The following is a 20,664-nucleotide window of genomic DNA, read 5'->3' on the forward strand; positions in this document are numbered from 1 at the left end:
GGGGTGTATTTTTATTATGTATTTGGTGGGGGGTATTTATTATGTATTGGGGAGGGGAGTATTTATGTATTGGGGGTGTATTTGTATTATGTATTGGTAGGAGGGGAGAGATGATGAGAAGGGAGAGATATGATGATGATGATGATGATGAGGAGGGATGGGAAGAGAGGAGAGAGAAATAAAATTGCAGTCCGTATTTATATTAATGAAGCCCTGACCTTTTTTTTGGCCCGGGGGCCCGCGCATTTCTAGCTCGGTCACCTATTAAAGAGCAAACATCTTCTTCCTGAGACCAATTATACTTGCCCAATGGTTTATCCCAGGGGTGGGCAACTCCAGTCCTTGAGGGCCATGAACAGGTCAGGTTTTCAGGATATCTCTGCTTCAGCACAGGTAGCTCAGTCAATGACTGAGCCACTGATTGAGCTACCTGTGCTGAAGCACCAATGTGGCCTGTGAGGACTGGAGTTGGCCACTCCTGCGTTAAACCATTGGCCAAGTATTTGGTGTCAGGAAGAAGATGTTTGCTCTTTAGTGCAGTTTTTCACCTAAGACATCTATCTTGAAACCAGGCAAAGCCAGAATCCTCAAGTGCAAATAAATATATATATATATATATATATATATATATATATATATATATAAAATCTGCCACTGTTGAATATTTTTGTCCCAATCCATTGAGCCATATTTTGGAAAACTATGCAGATGATAAATCTTCATTCCACAAATGCTTTGGTGTCTCACAAACGTACACATTTACATATTCTATATCACACTCTTGCGTAAACCTAGACATTAAACTAAAATATTAATCCAATTATTTTGGTAGGATACAAAAAACAAAAAAACAAAATGAACCCTTGTTTCTCAAAGTTATAAGCCACTGAAGAAAGGGGATGCGTATTAAATGCCTTCGTGAAACACACAATGGATCATACTGTATTTAGCGGGCAACAGAAAATATCTTATTGCAGAGCACCACTTAGTCAATAAGGGCCGATATGTTGAGGATTTGTTCTTCACATAATGTTGCATCTTTGTAAATATATGTTATGCAATTAAAATCCTATTAGTGGAAGATAAGTCAGATAAAGTGAACACTACAAATACAGTGGATTTGCCCTCTTTTTATCCGAATAACATCCACATTCCTGCCAATTGGTCTCCTCTGTCCATGCATTTGCTGCCATCTACTGGTATTAAGTACATAGGAGTTGCATCCAATCTTCAGATTTGGTCTCGTGAGCAGCAATTTTAGTGTGTGGGATCGTACAAGAAATCTCACAAAAAACACAATGCTAAGTGATCATTTTTTTTTTTTAATTAATTAAAAAAATGTTTTACCAGATTTTTTTCATGTTTATATTGTCGAGAAGGTAAATAAGTACTTATGAAATGGCTAAATTACAAATATGTATGTACTTATTTACACACATACTCTGTACACTCTTACATCACAAACGTTCAGGGACCCTTTAACAGTCATAAATTGCATTCTGCACAGGGGGGGGGGGGGGGGGGATAGGTTTCATCCACAGATAACATTCCAGCCTGTTTTAAAGTAAAACCTTCCTTGCTTTATCCAATGTAACAGCAAGTTTCCCCCCAGTTTTTTTGTTTTCCCCATATATAGAGGCCCCGCTCCCTTCCCCACTGATGGAGAGATAGTGGGGCCTCTGTAAAGTTCTTACCTTCTCGTTCGTGCCGCCCTCCTCCTTCAGCGCTGCGGCGTCAAATGACACTGCAAAGTCACATGGTGTCGCGGAGGCACGACACCGTGACATCAGTGCCGTGTTGCCATGGCAACGTGACAGCAAATGACGCCGCGACGTCACGCATTGCCATGGGAACACAACGCCATGTGACATCACAGTGTCATTTGACGCCGCAACGCTGAAGGGGGTCGGCACGGAGGAGGTGGCGGTCCGGGCAGCACCAAGTGCCAATGGACGGCGGACTCGCAAACCCGGCACTGCATGTGCTGCGCAATGCGCTTTGTGACAAAAGGGATCTATTTCTATACATTACACCCAGTTTGGAATAGATGTTGGTTGTCCGTATGCAGACACAATCTTAGATGGGAGTGTAGACACGTAACCACATATTTAAAGCTAGTAACTGAGGCACGATGAGTGTTAGAGCTAGTTCTGAGCTGGGAAGCTTTAGGCCGCGTCCAGCTCAGATAGCCTCGCGTCCACCTGTGCTGAAGCAGGGATATCCTGTAAACCTGACCTGTTTGGGGGGACACGCCATGGCAACACGCCACTGATTGAGCCATCTGTGCTGAAGCAGGGATATCCTGTAAACCTGACCTGTTGGGGGGGTGGGGGGTCGTCTTGAGAACCACTGCATTGACCTCTCCTTAGAATAACAACACTAAAGAAAACAGTGTTTCCTGATTAATTACTGAAGTTGTTCTAAGTTTACCTACATTGGTTTTACATTCCAGAACGTATCCATGATTTATTTCACTGTGTTCCAGGAAGACTACGATCAGCTCCGGCCTCTCTCATACCCCAACACGGATGTATTCCTCATCTGTTTCTCTGTGGTTAATCCTGCCTCTTACCACAACGTCCAGGAGGAATGGGTGTCGGAGCTGAAAGCATGCATGCCACGTGTGCCTTACGTACTCATAGGAACACAGGTACAATTCAGTGTTAAACATCAAATAAAAACCCCAGCGGTGAGCACATTCACAGGTCTCAGACAGGGCTGCAACCCTGCTTTCCCCCCCATTATCTTGTGTCATCCATTGCTTTCACTGCAGCCAGGGATTCTGGGTAATGAAATGAGCACACTTTTAATAGACATGCACACATAGTAGGACCAGTCCACAGAAATACAACAAGGCTGGGACTTATTTCTGCATGTGGGTTATAAAGAACATAGAAATGGCAAGCTGAAAATTAAACACGGCAGCAGCTTTTTACATCCATATCCAGACACGATTGTGTTCTGTGAATGGATATCGTCTAGTGAGCGATAAATAATGTACGTTTTTGCATATCTTAATGCTAATATGTATTAGGGATTAATTATCCTGTCTGCAGACACTGAAACCATATTACTGGGAATAAGTGACTCTGAAGCAGATGCATTGCAGCTCTTAGCATGAGACACATGGGTCTTAATCATACCCATTACAGAACTTATCATACAGCAAATATAAACATCATTTGTGAGCACAGTCACATGTCTCAGACAGGTTTGCAACCCTGCTTTTCACCATGATCTCCTGTCATACAGTGCTTCCACTGCAGCAATGGGTTCTGGGAAATGACATGCAAATGAGCACACACTGTCCCTTTTTTGCTTAAAAAAAATGTTAATATACAAGAACAAACAATTATTAACATGGAGCTCCAAGCTTATGCCTTCTGCATTAGGCTGAGTCCTCGCTGGCGCTGAGCGCGCTCATGCTTAGAGCATAAGCGCCGGGTGTCCTGCAACTTGCGTGCGCATTGGGGAGGAGGGAGGCGCAATTGCAGGCTATCTGAGCAAGCGGGAAAGTTAAAAAAAAATATTTACAAAAGCGCCGAGCGTGTGTGCCCACGCATGCGCGCGCGCATCATGTATATGCAAGTAACTGCGCCGCCAGCTCAGCGCCATCGGGGACTCAGCCTTACACAGCTTTTCAGCACAGCCTGAGTTAAAGAAGTGCAGAGCCAGTAACCTTACTCACAGACAGCTGTTTCGTCCTTTTGGATCTCATCAGTAGGTTATACATCTATTGTTAAACATAGATTTCTAGATAAACCGCCATTTATTTTGTGAGAAAAGAAAGGTCAGTGTTTCTGTAAATATTACTAAAGGAATCCCTATTACCACTAGGGAATATCACTGTGTCATTCTATTTGTTTAAAGTGTACAACAAAACAGCTAAAAGCTAAAAAGAGCTTTTGCGTAACCCTGAATAAAATGTAAAAATTAAAGCCAGAAACAAATGCACGAAGCGCATGAATCTGTGTTTTTTTTGGTTGTCGTAGCATCATTATGTTAAAGAGGCAGTTCCAGGCGGTTTTGTTTTCTTTGCGTTTTCATTTTTAATACAGTTTAAGCAGGGTGTCTCTGGAGCTGAACCCCATTAATTTGAGCACGGGGGACCCCTTGCTTCCAGAGATACTTACCTCCGGAGGGGGTGCCGGTATCTTAGCAGCGCAGTTTTCCATTTCCTTGTCACATTGACCAATAGAAAGCTGCACCTAATGATGTCACTGCTTCCTATTGGCCCGCGGAGCCCAGAAGCTCTGAAATGCAAACATATAGTGAACACCAGCGAGGCTACCGGCACCCACTATGGAAATAAGTATCTCTGGAAGCAGGGGGTACCCAGAGATTAAATTAATGTCTTCGGAGACCCCCTGCTTCAATTCTGTATTTTAAAAATAATGAAACAAATTTTAAAAAATAAAGGAAAACTGTCTGGGACCACTTCTTTAATAAGCTGGCATAGACTTGATTATATCAAGCAACATCAGAGTGGTTAAATATAGAAACTGAAATAAGATATTAATCATGAGCATACCTGCAGGATAACAGCAGCATCATGTCTGTATTTCTTATCACCATATACCTCCTTATTCTAAGCATTATTTGAGCTTCCAGCTGTGATGCATAGACGATGTATTTGACACATACACAAAATTAAATACTACTAAATAACTCACAAGTCCTTAAAATTGTTTGCTTCATACATATATCATTAGCACACAAAATGGATTAAGTTTTCTATGTTGACATACTTGAAAGTCTAGCAAATGAAACATCTGGAACAGTCAATGTTCCGGAAATTATTTTATACCTAAAAGATGTGTCGAGACTGTTTTGCAGCTGAACGTATTTTGTATGGGTTTCATTTCAGATTGATCTACGTGATGACCCTAAAACCTTGGTGCGGCTTCTCCACATGAAGGAGAAACCGCTCACCCATGAACAAGGGATGAAACTTGCAAAAACGGTACGTTTCTAAGTTCTAACTCTGGGATACTTTATCAGAGTCGTGTTAGTTCTAGAGAGGGTTGGAGTCTTTGCCGGTGGTTATAAAACGTCAAAAGCTACAACATGTAGAAATAACTTTCATACTGATCCCATCAATGGCAAATCCTTTAAAAAATATATATATATCTATATCTATATATATATATCTATATATCTATATATACGTTTTAAGTTATGGTGGGTTAAAAAGGCAACAAGAAACCTCCACTGTATTGCACATAGCAAATAAAAAGATCACTTGTGAGCACATTCACATGTCTTAGGCAGGTCTGCACCCCTGCCTTTCACCATTATCCCCAGTATACAGTGCTTCCACTGAAGCAAGGGATTCTGGGAAATGACATGCAAATGAGCACACAATGTGTCGCCTTTTGTCTGAAAAAACATTGTTACATGGAGTACAGCACAACCAACTTCACACTGATGATACCCATTAAGGTTGAAACATGTCTGTGAATGGTTTCTCTGGCTTTGCATCTGATTCCCATGCTGTGCTTTAAAGCTGTGTTATCAGCGAGCAATAGCTTATATGGGTATATGACAATGGTTTTTCAGACAAAAGGTGACACGTGTGCTCATTTGCATGTCATTTCCCAGAATCCAACAAAATAGTTCTTCTTAGGTATGAACAGGTGAAGAAGACGCATCACAAGCTCTCTTCCCTCCATTACACATTTAAGGAATTCTCTTGTTGGTCCATTAATAGGTATCACACCATACAATGTATACTGTACTATTTAATATAGTTATACAATCAGGCCCGTTCCCAGGGTATGTGCCTCCCTTAGGCAAGCACTATTAAGAAGGCATTAGAGGTCATTCATTAAAGGTACACCCTCCCGAGGCCCTGGTTAGCATATATTAAATTGCAGTAAAATGTATTGTATTGTATGTCTTTATTTATATAGCGCCATAAATGTACATAGCGCTTCACAGTAGTAATACGTATCATATAAATAACAAATAATATAAATAACAGATCATGGGAATAAGTGCTTCAGACATACTGTAAAAGTAACATTAAGGAAAGAGTCCCTGCTCTGAGGAGCTTACAATCTAATTGGTAGGTAGGGAGAACGTACAGAGACAGTAGGAGGGAATACTAGTAAGTGCGTCTGCAGGGGGCCAAGCTTTATGTGTCATGTGTCCATGATTATCCAGTGCTACTCATATGCTTCTTTAAGCAGATGTGTCTTAAGGTGAGTCTTAAAGGTGGATAGCGAGGGGGCTAGTCGGGTATTGAGGGGAAGGGCATTCCAGAGGTGTGGGGCAGAAAGTGAGAAAGATTTAAGGCGGGAGAGAGCTTTAGATACAAAGGGGGTAGAAAGAAGACATCCTTGAGAAGAACGCAAGAGTCGGGATGGTGTATAGCGAGAAATTAGGGCTGAGATGTAAGGAGGGGCAGAAGAATGTAAAGCTTTAAAAGTGAGCAGGAGAATTGAGTGTGAGATGCGGGATTTAATCGGAAGCCAGGAGAGGGATTTCAGGAGGGGAGATGCGGAGACAGATTTAGGAAAGAGTAGAGTGATTCTGGCAGCAGCGTTTAGGATAGATTGTAGGGGAGACAGGTGAGAGGTAGGAAGGCCGGACAGCAGGAGGTTGCAGTAATCGAGACGTGAGAGAATGAGGGCCTGAGTCAGAGTTTTAGCAGTTGAGTAACAGAGGAAAGGGCGTATCTTTGTGATATTGCGGAGGAAAAAGCGACAAGTTTTAGAAAAGTTTTGAATATGAGAGGCGAATGAGAGTGAGGAATCAAGTGTAACCCCTAGGCAGCGTGCGTGGGCTACTGGGTGAATGATCGTATTTCCAATAGCAGTGTGGAAGGAGGTAGTAGGGCCAGGTTTGGGAGGAAGTATAAGGAGCTCTGTTTTTGCCATGTTAAGTTTCAGTCGGCGGATGGCCATCCAGGATGATATTCCAGAGAGGCATTCAGAAACTTTGGTCTGTATAGTAGGTGTAAGGTCAGGGGTTGAAAGGTAAATTTGTGTGTCGTCAGCATAGAGGTGATATTTAAACCCAAAAGATGTGATTAGGTCACCTAGAGAGAGTGTGTAGAGAGAAAAGAGAAGGGGTCACAGGACAGAGCCCTGGGGTACCCCCAGAGAGATCAATAGAGGAGGAGGAGGTGTTAGCAAAAGAGACACTGAAGGTACGATGGGAGAGGTAAGAGGAGATCCAGGATAAAGCTTTGTTCCGAATACCAAGAGTATGGAGAATGTGAAGGAGAAGAGGGTGGTCCATGGTGTCGAATGCTGCAGAGAGGTCGAGTAATATGAGCAGAGTGTAATGACCTCTGTCTTTGGCAGCGTGGAGGTCGTCAGTTATTTTAGTGAGGGCTGTTTCAGTAGAGTGAGCAGTGCGGGAGCCAGATTGTAGAGGGTCTAGGACAGAATAGGTGTTGAGAAAGTGTAGCAATCGAGAGAATACAAGACGTTCAAGGAGTTTGGAGGCAAAAGGCAGGAGGGAGACAGGTCGATAGTTAGAAGGACAGGTAGGGTCAAGCTTGCTGTTTTTGAGTAATGGTATGACTGTTGCATGCTTGAAGGATGATGGAAAGGTACCAGAGTAGAGGGAAGAGTTAAAGATCTGTGTGAGCATAGGGATTATAGAAGGAGCAAGAGGTTTTAGGAGATGGGAGGGAATGGGATCAAGAGGGCAAGTGGTGGAGGGAGAAGAGGAGATGTGAACCCTTGGCTATGTAGCACGTCTTCACAATTTTAGCAGCCAAACATGCAGCACTGGGCATTTTATTTTTTTCATTGCAGGATTGAAGCAGCTCAACCACATTCATTTCAGCTGGGGACCCCCCACTTGCAAAGATACTTACCTCCGTAGGGGGTGCTAGTATCTCCAGTGGAGTTCAAATGTTCCGGTCACGTGGGCCAATAGGAAGCTGCACCGGATGACATCATGGTTCCCTATTCGCTCACAGGACATTTAAGTGACGCCATTATGTTAGGCCCACAATTGCCTGGCTGCAGATACCAGCACCCCTTACAGAGGTATCTCGGGAAGCAGGGTGTCCCCGGAGCAGAAATTAACACAGTCCAGTTCCGAAAACCCTCTGCTTCAATCCTATAATAATTTTTTTTTTTTTTAAATTAATCGTGCCATGCTATATGTTCTGCTGCTTTAATGTCTCATGGTGTAATACAGTATATTGGTTGGCAGGTAGAGACTTGAAAGAAAAACTTTCTACAGATCATGCTACTTTTGGAAAGTATAGTGCATTGAAGTTGCATTGAAAACAGTTTACAGAAAAACTGAATGCCTGATATTAAGAGCCCTCACAAAAATATTTTTCATATCAATCTCCTAAGCACAAAATAAATTGGATGATCAAGATGAAAAATAACAAGTAGTAGTCAAATAACTTTTTACCCCAAATAAGGGTAATTACACCTCTAAAGCACGAAATGGAAGCTACCTCACCAGGTCCTTCTCTGCACAATTCACAATCTAAGTAGGGTGGGTATCACCTTGTAACCTGCCGAGCTGGGAACAAATCTAAATAAACCAAATAGAGAATGCTGTTGTTGTTCAGCCTGAAGAAGTGTTACAAATCCGCCTGAAGAAGGGACCTTTGTGGTCCTGACAGCTTGCTATTCTGGCCCATGCTCACTGTAACTAATGAGTAGGATCAGGTAGTTAAACTTGTCTCCTTTTCAAATGCATACAGAGTCCTATTTTCTGTAACTTTATTATAGGCGGTATAGAGAAGGTATAAAATTACTTGCAGGCAACATTTGTGGGGAGAAGGTAAACAGAATGCTGATTCTGGGGAAACCGTGAAAGATATCTCTACTCACTATGGCTGCAGGTTGGAAAAGAAAATCTGCTTTCCTGTGCAAGCAGGAAGAAGTCATGGGGTATACCAACTAGCAGGGGGAGTATAGGCAAACCAACACAAATATGAGCAGAGGGGGGGTTGCCAAGGCAACAGGCTGGGAAGCCACAAGGGGAAGATACATGGTTGCAACATTGCACTGAGGAGTGATAGCAGCTCAGAACATGGAAAAACCTTACAGGTTCCAGAACACTTGCACTTTTTAACCACGCGTTAGCTATGAGAGGTATCACTTTTGTTTGCCAAAATAAATCAGTGAACACAAATCTGCAACGCCTTCTACTCTTCAAGGATGGGATCAAGTCAAACACATGGTACCATGCCCAAGTAATTCTTCATAACCTCTGCTACGTGCTTTGATTAACCTGTTAACGATGAAGGCAGATTAAGAATGCAGGTGTAAATCTTCTGCCCCGTTTCCAGATCGGAGCACAGTGCTACCTGGAGTGTTCGGCTCTGACTCAGAAAGGTCTTAAGAACGTGTTCGATGAAGCAATCCTCACCGTTTTCCACCCAAAGAAAAAGAAGAGGGGTTGCGTGAAGTGTCGCAACTCTTGCACAATTGTATGAGATCATTCTGCAGGAGATGACTGGTGCTACTGTACAGTGATAGAAGCAACGCCTCGAAAAACCTACCATAAACAAGCTACAAATGGAAGCGTGGATTTGCCTTTGTGTTCTGAGCAAGCCAAGGATGGAGGATGTGACCAGTGAGAATTCCTTAGTCACTTGGGAAGCCTTTGATCTGTGAAACCTCCAAGATTTAATGCTTAATTGCTGTATCTCACTTTGTTTGTCTCTTGCACACACTGATATGTTTCACTCAACTAGGGTAAAACTCCATTCATGACTTTTTACTTTGAAAGGATGTTTATAATCTGTGTTAAAGGGGATTGTTAACACTTCAACAACAGAGTTAAAGCAGAATTGCTATGAAACTAGCCTGCTGCAGTACAAGGCAATGCCGAGTATGGCTGATGAGAATGTAAAGCTTGCTCTCTGTAGAGAATGGAGCCCTAAGTCTGTTCTTACAGAAGCCCCGGTAATTACAGCTGCTAAGCCTAATGCCCCCTTCACAACTGACAGAGAAGCCTCTACAGGAGGGAATTACTACCCCATATTTGTATAATTGTGTGGGACGGCATTAACGGCAGGAAACAGATCACCCTACAGATGCTGGCTACTTAATTGGGAGTTAATAACCAATGTCCCTCATTTGCACAAAATAAGGGCAACATGTAGAACCAGAATGATTGAAAGGACAGAAAAATCCCATTGAAAGCTAAACACAAACCCGGGTGTTATTTTGCAGCTCGCAGTCTGTGATAATTAACCCCCTTTTAAGTTTTATTTTCTACAGGAGCTGTGGAAGGCTGGAAGTGTATCATACAAAAAGCCCTCATCAGTTAAGAGTTAACATTTCCCCTCCAATCCCCACTGCCCGCGGCTTCGCGCGGTGCGAACAAGATACGGGCCTCCGTGGGGCCGGCCCCAGTCACTGCCGCCGCCACGCACCTGCAGAAAGCGCGATGCGCCACCGCCGTTGCCAAAAGACATAATAGATATGTTCCGTGTAGAACCAAAGTGAGCAAATGAATATATGTTTAATTGTTTAATTTGTGGTGATTGCTGCCTTTCATACTCGGGCTAATCTAAGCCCTAATAAATGAATGATGGAAATATTTGTAAGCGGGCTTTTCGGAGTTGAAAGGACAATAGGGCATTTTGTATAAGCTCCGAGAGCGCTGATCTGTGCTGATCTGTGCGGTTTACATTGAAGTCAATGGGACTTCCGCGTCAGACCACACGGATTGGCGATCTCAGAGTTTGTAGAGAATACCCCCATATCAGAGGTGGCCAACTCCATTCCTCTAGAGCCACCAACAGGCCAGGTTTTAAGGATCTTTCTGCTTCAACACTGGTGGCTCAATCAGTTGCTCAGTCAGATTGAGCCACCTATGCTGAAGCAGGGATATTGGCCTGTTGGTGGCTCTTGAGGACTGGAGTTGGCCTCTCCTGCCCTATACAGTATTTACTTAAATAGTAATGGTACTGTACCATTTTTTTAGGCACTTCGACCAAAGTGCAGATAAACTCTCAAATGATCAATAATGATGCAGACCAAAGTGAACTTAAGTTCTTCTTAGGATGGTCCCTTCCAACGTATGGGGAATACTCTATGCCCAATAGCTTTGACTTTAACTCTGTTTTTTTAGAGGTGATTTTGCATAAAATAGGGGCAATGCACCAACGTGCCTTTTATGTATTCGAGTGCACTTACCAAGGTATTGTTATATTGATTTTCTGTTATAAAATGAAAATACTAATGCTCATAATATTTGTAATCAGTCAGGGCATGCGCACACTTCACCCGCTTTTATGTACTGTACACACTGGATTCTGAATAGGAGTATGATGTCATTCCTGCGCGGACTGACGCCAAAAGTATGTACACCAAATATCCTGGCATAACCAGCATTTCAATAAAGCTTCACTCACACGCACATTAAACCGGTTTATAGGACGGTATTGTGAAGTAATACAAACATATATATTTTCCTAGACAATAAGTGAGTGCAAATAAACATTTCCAACCGTTACAAGACAATGTGATGTTTGTGTGGTTTATGAAAATGCTGCCTCGTTTCTATGTAAATTCTCAAAATCTTGATATCTCGGTTTAAAGAGGCAACATGGGGGGGGGGGGGGGTCTTCATTTTCTTTAATACAGGGCTGAAGCAGGGGGTCTCCGGGGGCGAGACCCGTTAATTTCAGCTCTTCTTCCGAAGATACATAACCCCGGAAGGGGGTGCCGGTATCTCCTGCAAGTTTTCAGCTTCCTCGTGAGCCAATAGGAAGCCGAACCTGATGATGTCACAGCTTCCTATTGGCCCGGGAGCTCTGAAATGAAGACATACTGTATAGTGAACCCTGGAGAAGCTACTGGCACCCACTATGGATGCAAGTATCACCGGAAGCAGGGGGTCATCGGAGCTGAAATTAATGGGGTTCGGCTCCGGAGACCCCCTGCTTCAATCCTGAATTAAAAAAAAAAAGAGAAACTGCTTGGATTGCCTCTTTAAAAACCAGGGGTGACCAACTCCAGTCCTCAAGGGCCACCAACAGGTCAGGTTTGCAGGATATCCCTGCTTCAGCACAGGTGGCTCAGTCAAAGCCACCTGTGCTGAAGCAGGGTTATCCTGAAAATCCGTCCTGTTGGTGGCCCTTGAGGACTGGAGTTGGCCGCCCCTGGTTTAAACAATGTACAATGACTGACAGGAACTAGAACAATCTGGGACTTTCGGTATGAAAATATGTTGGATTTAGTGTTATTTTGCATGAAAAGCAGTATGGATGGAAGGTAAGAGTATTTTGGGAGGCGGGCGGCTGTTTCTTGCATCAGGGCCCACTGCCCCTGGAAATCGCATTAAGCTTATCGCTTTTATACTGGATGCTTTGTTGTGAAGAGAAATATCTAGTCCTGGTTACAAATCAAACTACATGTATTTTTAAGAAGAACCATATTGAAAGCTTTTTCTCTGTAAAGAAGGTTGTTGTTGCAGGTTTTCCATACAAATTATTCGACAAATCAGGCAGTAAATGGCAATATTGCAGTAAAGTGAGGAATCTAATAGTTTTTTACATTCACGTAAAAAAGCAAACCACTGCAGAGAGAAAAAAAAGTTTATTTGTTTATAATTGCCATACTTGGAACTTTTACATACAATTGTGCACAATAAAATAACTAATAATTTAGTACTTATTCATTTCAATCATCATCATTATTATTATTACTACTATTCCCATTCTGTGCAGTGCTGCAACCTGTAATAAAGTGATATGCTACATTCCCCTACAGCCCTGAAATGGTTAAACCGCTAGGAGAGGTAAACGAAGAAACTGCACTGAATATGCTTTAATTGCTGATATTTTTGTGGCTGTCGTTGACTGATGCTCCGAGCCATGGGTCAGGTTTTCAGGATATCCCTGCTTCAGCATAGGTGGCTCAATTAGTCCCTTCTTCAGCACAGGTAACTCAGAGGCTCAGTGTTTGACTGAGCCTCTGATTGAGCCACCTGTGCTGAAGCAGGGATATACTGAAAACCTGACCTGTTGGTGGCCCTGCAGGACTGAAGTTGCCCACCCCAGCTTTAAGCTGCATTTTTCATGCTACACTATTAATGGTATGGTCCCATTAACAAAGGTATGTTGAAATGGTGAAAGTGTGGCCAAGATGTTGCCTGCATTTGTAATTATTTTACCAAAATAAAGATATTAAATGCAGACCACAAATGTTGCAACAGTCACCACAGCGATAAATACAGGAAACACGCCGGCTGCAACATTGCAAATCTCAGGGCTCAAGCATCAACCACGTCTTAGATTAAGAATTCTTTTTTTAAGAGAGAAAAAAGGAAAAAAAAGACATTGTTTTCACCAATAGTTTTACATGACAGAAAAAATGTCCTGGATCTCTTCTCAGTCAAACGTGTGTGTGTACGTGTGTGTACGTGTGTACGTGTGTACGTGTGTCTGTGTGTCTGTGTGTCCGTGTGTCCGTGTGTCCGTGTGTACGTGTGTACGTGTGTACGTGTGTACGTGTGTACGTGTGTACGTGTGTACGTGTGTACGTGTGTACGTGTGTACGTGTGTACGTGTGTACGTGTGTACGTGTGTACGTGTGTACGTGTGTACGTGTGTACGTGTGTACGTGTGTACGTGTGTACGTGTGTACGTGTGTACGTGTGTACGTGTGTACGTGTGTACGTGTGTACGTGTGTACGTGTGTACGTGTGTACGTGTGTACGTGTGTGTGTGTGTGTACGTGGTTATTAGGAATTGCATTCATGTGAAGTACAGAGAATTCTCTGCAATTTAACCGCTCAAGGTCAATGTGTTGTTGGCTCCTCGGAGTGGATTAAACACAAGTCTCTCTTGAAAATAAAACACACAACCCGTGTTGATGGCGGCGATTTCTCAGAGAGTCTCACACTCTGTAGTTGCCGTGGAACAAACTCCACAGTCGCATCTAACGGCCACTGGGTAGGTAAAGAAAGGGTCGACATCCGGGCTGCAGTTGGCCAGTTTTACGGTAACCAGTTTAGTTTCGTTGTAGGTGCAGACTCTGTGATGAGCTTCTATGTAAGGAGGGTCCAGGACGTGCTTCTGGGAGAAGATTAGAAGTGTCAGTGCCAAAGAAAACGGAATTACCAAGGACTAAAAATGCAAGAAGCGCAAATTACAGCAATCACAATTACAGCAATCACAATTACAGCAATCACAATTACAGCAATCACAATTACAGCAATCACAATTACAGCAATCACAATTACAGTATAGTGCACAGTATATAGGATTGTTACAGACACAGACACTGCCCAGGGGAGCTTACTACCTATGTTTTTGGCACTTGAGACACAGGGAGATAAAGGGACTGGTCCAAGGTCAAAAGGAGCTGACAGGTTCCCCTGCTCAGAGCATGTTTACAGAGTCAGTGTCTTACTCGCTGAGCCACTCCTTCCCCCATATTGATCCCAGAGGTTTGTCTTAGGATGTGATGCAAGAACAGATACAATCATTTATGTTGCACAGAGGTTTGGAAAACTCATAGGTCTCTTGTGCATTTGGCCATCAAACCTCAAGGATGTTCAAGAAATTCCTTCCCAATAGCTTTTCCATTGCTTGCTTTCCAGGTAATAGAAGCCCCTTCTCACTACCGCGCTTCTGCAATAACGTCTGCACTCCTTACTCCTTATGTGTCAGACTCTTTCACTGACAATGTGTCAGTCGTCTTCTACCTTACACACACTGTATTAAAAGGAGCAATTCGTGCCATTTTTTATTTATTATTTTTTTTTAACATAAGTTTGAAGCAGGGAGTGTCCGAAGCTGAACCCCGTTAATTTCAGCTCCGGGGACCCCCTGCTCCCAGAGATGCAGAACTCCGTAGGGGGCGCCGGTATCTCAGCAAAGTTTAAAGCTTCCACGACATCTGGGCCAATAGGAAGCCGCACCGGATGATGTCGCAGCTTCCCATTGGCCTGCAGGGCGCGGGAGCTTTGAAACGCCGCCATTACATGATCCCTGCAAGCTACCGGCACCCGGCACCCCCGACTGAAATAAGTATCTCCGGAAGCAGGGTGTCCCCCTGAGCTGAAATTAAGGTTCTGATCCGGTGTCCCCCTGCTTCAATCCTATGTTAAAAATAAAAGAAAATCACCAGCTTGGATTGCTCCTTTAACAGCTATAATTTAACTGTGTATTGCATTTTTATTGAGCATATTAGTACTAGGATACGCATTCGCATGTTGTTTGAGGCAGAGCTATTCTAGCAACCCTAGGGTTAAACCAAGGATCTCACATGTAGCCTTCTGATTAACTTTATTTGTCTACCCCGGACATTATCACTATCAGTGTGATATCAGTGTATACTGTACCCCCTGCACTGTCACTGCCGGAGAGGTATACAAGATTTCATGAACAGTGTAAAAGAGGCCGTCTGCTTGCAAAGGTTTAAACAAGATCTAACGTTATGTTTATGTCCTGTCGGGAGCCTGCTGTTTTGAATACAATTTTGGTATGATTTGTATGTTTTTCTTTATTATGAGTGATCTTATTTCAAACATTCCAGGACACACCTCATTCCAAAGAAAGATCAGTCAGTGACCTTAGTTCCTACACACATACAGTACACACATACACTTTGTATATAATATGTAGGTCCTATTTTGTGTATTGAATGATCTATACATACTGTGTATGTATGTATATATAGTGTACAAGAGAATTGTCGGGAGGTGCTCAAATTGAGGCTGGTTGGAAAAATGACAGATAATACAGTATGTCTCAGTTTGTGGAGAAGGGTCAGATATGTACTATAGATAGAAATCAGAGACACATATTAAGGGCAAACAAAGCTGGCTTTCAGAATAGGCAGTTCATGAACTGGATCTATGAAATAGATCCAATGGGATAAAGACCATATAATGGTAGAGAATACCACTGATATAAATAGAAACGTTTCCTTAGAAAAAAGAAAATCCAAATCCTACAGTGTCCAAAAGTCAGGTTAGTGTAATGTAATGTTTTATAACACAAATTGAAGGTACAGGGCACTGCGGATTTTCAAAGAATTAATTATCTATTAGATAATAAATTCTTTGAAAATCCGCAGTGCCCTGTACCTTCAGTTTTTGCTTACTTTCGAGTTTTTTCATTGCCAGGGACTCCCCTTGGACCAGGCGCACCGGTAACAGCAAGTATCTGTATCTGTCATTTAGCTTGTGGTGTGCAGCATTATATATTGTATTATGTTTTATAGCACACCAGCCCCGGGGTGCCAATTGGAAGTCCTTCACCCTCGGGTTAGTAGAAGTATCATGTGGCAAAGGAGAACAAACAAAGTACATACATAGGGCATTCTGTACAGGGTTAGACGAGCACACACGCTACAATGTGCAGATTATTTTATTTACACAGTTAAAAATCAAAAGGGAACGGTTCCCACTCACAAGTATGGCACTGTCACACAGCGCAGGAGACCACACTAAGGCTAGGTCCATACAGCTTTTACCCGCACGGAGGTGATGTCACACGCGTGAAGTGGGTGCGTTTTTCGGACATGCTAGACGCGCCGTGGGGGGGGGGAGCATGTCTAGGGGTGTATCAGTGACGTCATGGAGCAAACCGATCACATGACCTGCCCGTCGCGCCGAGAAATGAGTTTCAACTGATTCCTCGCGCAACACGCGCCCCCTCCTGCTGTCGCACTCGCGCGGTCTATCAATGCCTTAAGGCATTGTGACCGCGTCGCACGAGGATGCCTCCGCGCAGTCTGCGGTAGCATGGACTTAGCCTAACATTTCTCCTTGTCTGCTGCCTCTGTTCTCCTATGCGAGTCCCCTCGCAGAGTTGATTTTTTACTGTGTAAATAAAATAATCGGCACCACCGGTGTGTGCTCGTCAAACCCTGTACAGAATACACTATCAAGGGTTGGGAATACTCTGAAAGGAGAAGCACTCACCACCGATGGACTTTTGGAGAACACATACATAGCGAGACCTGCGGTGTCTGCTTCCTCCATATTGAGATATTTCTTTTGTACATCTTTTAGCATACAGATGGTATAAAATGCGTTTTAATAGTAGATAGAGTACAGGATTGCACCAACAATAAAATAAATTGTAGATCAATAGCATACAGGATACATGCAATAGATCAATAGTTAGGAGTAAAACGTGCCAGATGGGGATACAGGGACCAAATACAGATATCAGTAACATATAATGATCATCACCTAATTTGTTTATATCACAGGTGCTCGACTCAAGTCCTGATGCCTCCCCCAACAGATCAGGTTTTAAGGATATCCCAGCTTCAGCACAGGTGATTCAATCAGAGGCTCAGTCAGGAACTGATTGAGCCAACTGTGCTGAAACTGGGATATCCTGAAAACCTGACCTATTGGGGTGGAGGGGCGGGGGGTTGAGGACTGGAGTTCAGCCCCCCTGTTCTAACATATCTAGGTAAAATGCAGTAGCTGGTAATTGGGTGTATCACAATGTAATACCTCTCCTTCTGCGCACACCCAGTGTATATGACGGTCATCATTCTGTGGAATCATTATTTTAGTGCTAAAAAGTAGTAGAAACCTTCAAAAAAAATGTGTGTTATGTATAAAAGGCTTTATAAAGAAGGCACATTATTAATTGTTTGAAATGAATTTTGACGCATTACATCATGTTGAAGACCAGATATAATTAAAATAAACAGAATTGTGGATTTTTTAATTTATTTATAACTAGTGTTCGTACCTATAAATCATTAGTGTAATATTATTATATAAGCCACACTGGTCAAATAATACATTTTATTCACCTACTGTGCCAAATACGTTTTTTGTTTATACATGGTAACTTAATTCTGCGCTAACCATATCACCAGATCTTTTAGGGTTTACACCAGGTTCAACTTAGCAGATGCAAATTTCTACTTTACATGCGCAGAAACATTCTTTTTTTAGTAGATACTATTAACATCAGCACGCCATTTGTGCGCCGAAAGAAATTAAAACGCATTTTTGACCCGGATGAATACGTTTCAGTTTTGTACGTAAGCTTGCACAATCGCTAGTTAAAATTAGATTTCTGTGCGGCAATTACTACATAGGCCCCCCATTGGGGTACTCACCTCCCAAGTTTCACAACGCCCCCAGCAGGCATCGGTGGTGATGCGCAGGCCCTTACAACCCGGCTTCTTGGCCAAGAAGGTGAACTCTCTGACAGCGCAGCCGATGAACGTACGCAGGCTTATGTTGGAGGTTGCAGTGGTGTGGGGGACGGAGGCGAGGAGCAGCAGCTGCAAGAAAGCAATCACCACACGGCACAGCTTCATCCTCCTCGGAGACGATGGACCTCCTTCCTGGCAAAGTTCAATGCAGTTACTCAAAAACATTTCAAATCAAAATAGCATGAAACCAAAGTCTCTTCCAAGCCAAGAGCTGAATGCACCCAACGGATTTCTAGTTGCTGTGCATCAGGTTGATGCATGTAGCTATTTCCAAAGGAGGGCAGAAAACAATACATGAGGATTTTCAAGATACCCAGTGAGAAGGTTCAACATTCAGCATCCCAACAGGGATGGCACTTAATGAAGAATACATACTCTTCCAGGCTAGCTTCATAAAACTACTAAAAGCCCAAATTTCCCCAGTACAGTCCAGCTTTGCAAAGGTTTGTAGAAAAACACAAAAAGATCTGGAATAAGTGGAGGCGGCAGAAATGCTTTTGTTAATATTGCCCAAACTTTGCAAGATTAAAGTATCCAAGATTTCATTTATAGAGATGCCTTTACTCTGATATATTCCTGGCCCGTGTAAACCTGTCCCGGGGCTGATCCTTGCAGAAATGTGGCAGCTTTAACATAATGTGTCCATGCAGAAGTACAGGGACAACAGTTTGGAAACAAATCAGCCCTTCATCAGGTCTACCATTGGAAAGATGGTCCCACACACAGTCACTCCTACCACACCCATTGTGACCATGCACTGCCATCTACAGCACTTATTCCCCCACCTGCTGTCTCTGTAAATTCCCCTCAAACCTTAGATTGTAAGCTCTTCGGGGCAGGGATTTCCTTTCCTATTGTCTGATTTTGCTGCACTTATTGTATTATTATAATTCCCTGTACTGTATTCTTTGTGAAGCGCTGTGTAGACTTTTGGCGCTATATAAATAAAGACATACAATACAATACAAGAAGGGCTTACAGGGGACCCCTTTTTACATACATCCACCAGAATTGACCTATAGTCTATTGGAGCTGGAATCCATCCAAAAAAAGCTGGATCTCCTCTAAATACGCAGTGAAATAATTCAGTGTCCAGTAAGCAGAACCAGGGTAACTTATGTCATCTCTTAGTCATGCCAGGTCACTAAGTAACAATTGAATTGGGGAATGTTGCTGTATTATCAACGTTACTGTTACTCTTCAAAAGTCAAACGCTTCTTGATTTTGTGTTCTTAACCAAACCAAAAAATATTCCTAAGGGAGGGAAATGTTAACATTTTAAAAATATATCAAATGTATGTTCAAAATATTACATAACTTCAAAATGTGCACTCATAATTATCTCATAAATTCATATTGAACAAAAAACTACATTTCAAACAGTTTACGGTTCAGTACATTACAGCCAGTGTGCTAACCCAGGGGGGCTCAATTCCAGCCCTCAAGCCCTCCCAACAGGTCAGGTTTACAGTCTATCCCAGCTCCAGCACAGGTGGCTGATTGAGCCACCTGTGCTGAAGCGGGGAAATCCTACAAACCTAACCTGTTGGGGGCTTGAGGACAGAGTTCAGCCCCCCCTGGTGTAACCTATATTTCTTAATATGTCCAGGATATTGTGTTATAAATGTTAACCCTTTATTATTTGGAAGAGAGATACACATGAAAACTCTATTCCTTACAACTCGACCTCTGTTTCCAGCAGGAATGTCAGATTTCTGTATTTTGATAGACACAGGACTTCGATTTTCTGGTCCTTATTTTTATTACTTTGTATGGGGTATATTAGGCGAGTAAACACTTTTTTTAATACCGATTATCCTGTAAGGCGACTGAAATGGTTTCCATATGTTGATTTAAAATACTACCACACTGTTATTGTTATTTAAAGAGGCAATCCAAGCAGTTAAAAAAAAAAACTAAACTTTTTTTGTTTTAATATATGCAGCCTTTGATTAACTTTATTGAAAACTAATTACCTAAGCTGCCGATCGATTGGTTCTCCCGTGATCGGTCAGCAAAATCCTGCTTCCCAGGGTTCACTAAATGGCTGCCTTTCAGTTTCAAATCAATCCTTCAGTCAGTGAAACTCAGCAGCTACAATGTATTTTTATATTACTAAGGTAACATTATCTATTGTTACAGTTTGCAGCTCAAACTTCTGGGAATATTGGCAACAAATTATCACAAACAGGAAAGTGTTGCAAAGATCTTGCACTGCTGGAGAGTTGGCTAAAACCTGCTATAGAAATCAAAGGATGCTCAATAAAACTCATTAAAAAAATGGCATGAAGAATTGAATGTTAAAATTATAAAAAAGGAAGTAAATATTATCGAACACTACAGAACAGATTTACTTAAAAAAAACACAGATGTAGGGTATTGATTGTATTGCTCGTATAGCACAAAAAAAGGTCACTATTCAGACCATTTAGGAAAAAATATAGGAAAATATTCTCTTCCTCATATAAAGTATTTTGATGGATATAGAATTATATTGAACCATATTTTGTCTTCAGATTTTCTC

At 42.4% G+C, this 20,664-nt stretch overlaps 2 protein-coding genes across 6 annotated transcripts in view; one reads left to right on the forward strand and one right to left on the reverse strand.

Moving 5' to 3' along the window:
- RHOJ (ras homolog family member J) overlaps positions 1–20,664 on the forward strand; it is a 123,179-nt gene that overhangs the window by 59,490 nt on the left and 43,025 nt on the right. For 2 of the 5 annotated variants that reach the window (XM_075614866.1, XM_075614867.1), the window contains exons 3-5: positions 2,453–2,650; positions 4,868–4,963; positions 9,275–11,459. In XM_075614866.1, coding sequence (XP_075470981.1) covers positions 2,453–2,650; positions 4,868–4,963; positions 9,275–9,421 — 441 coding nt within the window. In that variant the 3' untranslated portion in view covers positions 9,422–11,459. Of the gene's footprint in view, positions 1–2,452; positions 2,651–4,867; positions 4,964–9,274; positions 11,460–20,664 lie in introns of those variants that run through there. The other 3 variants (XM_075614868.1, XM_075614869.1, XM_075614870.1) reach the window with 2 other exon arrangements.
- GPHB5 (glycoprotein hormone subunit beta 5) lies at positions 12,535–19,946 on the reverse strand. The gene is made up of 2 exons (XM_075614861.1): positions 18,042–19,946; positions 12,535–14,017 (listed from the first exon to the last, which is right to left on the reverse strand). Exons 1-2 carry the CDS (start codon positions 18,303–18,305, stop codon positions 13,829–13,831), a joined length of 453 nt encoding a protein of 150 aa, XP_075470976.1. The 5' UTR covers positions 18,306–19,946; the 3' UTR covers positions 12,535–13,828.

The sequence above is a fragment of the Ascaphus truei genome, chromosome 9, assembly GCF_040206685.1.
Source record: "Ascaphus truei isolate aAscTru1 chromosome 9, aAscTru1.hap1, whole genome shotgun sequence".
Lineage (NCBI taxonomy): Eukaryota > Metazoa > Chordata > Amphibia > Anura > Ascaphidae > Ascaphus > Ascaphus truei.

Excerpts from the sequence above, each read along its gene's own strand:
- GPHB5 (XM_075614861.1), bottom strand. The coding sequence starts at position 18,305 with ATGTTTTTGAGTAACTGCATTGAACTTTGCCAGGAAGGAGGTCCATCG. Across the intron at positions 14,018-18,041 it reads GGCGTTGTGAAACTTGGGAG|AAGCACGTCCTGGACCCTCC; the intron begins GTGAGTACCCCA and ends ATCTTCTCCCAG.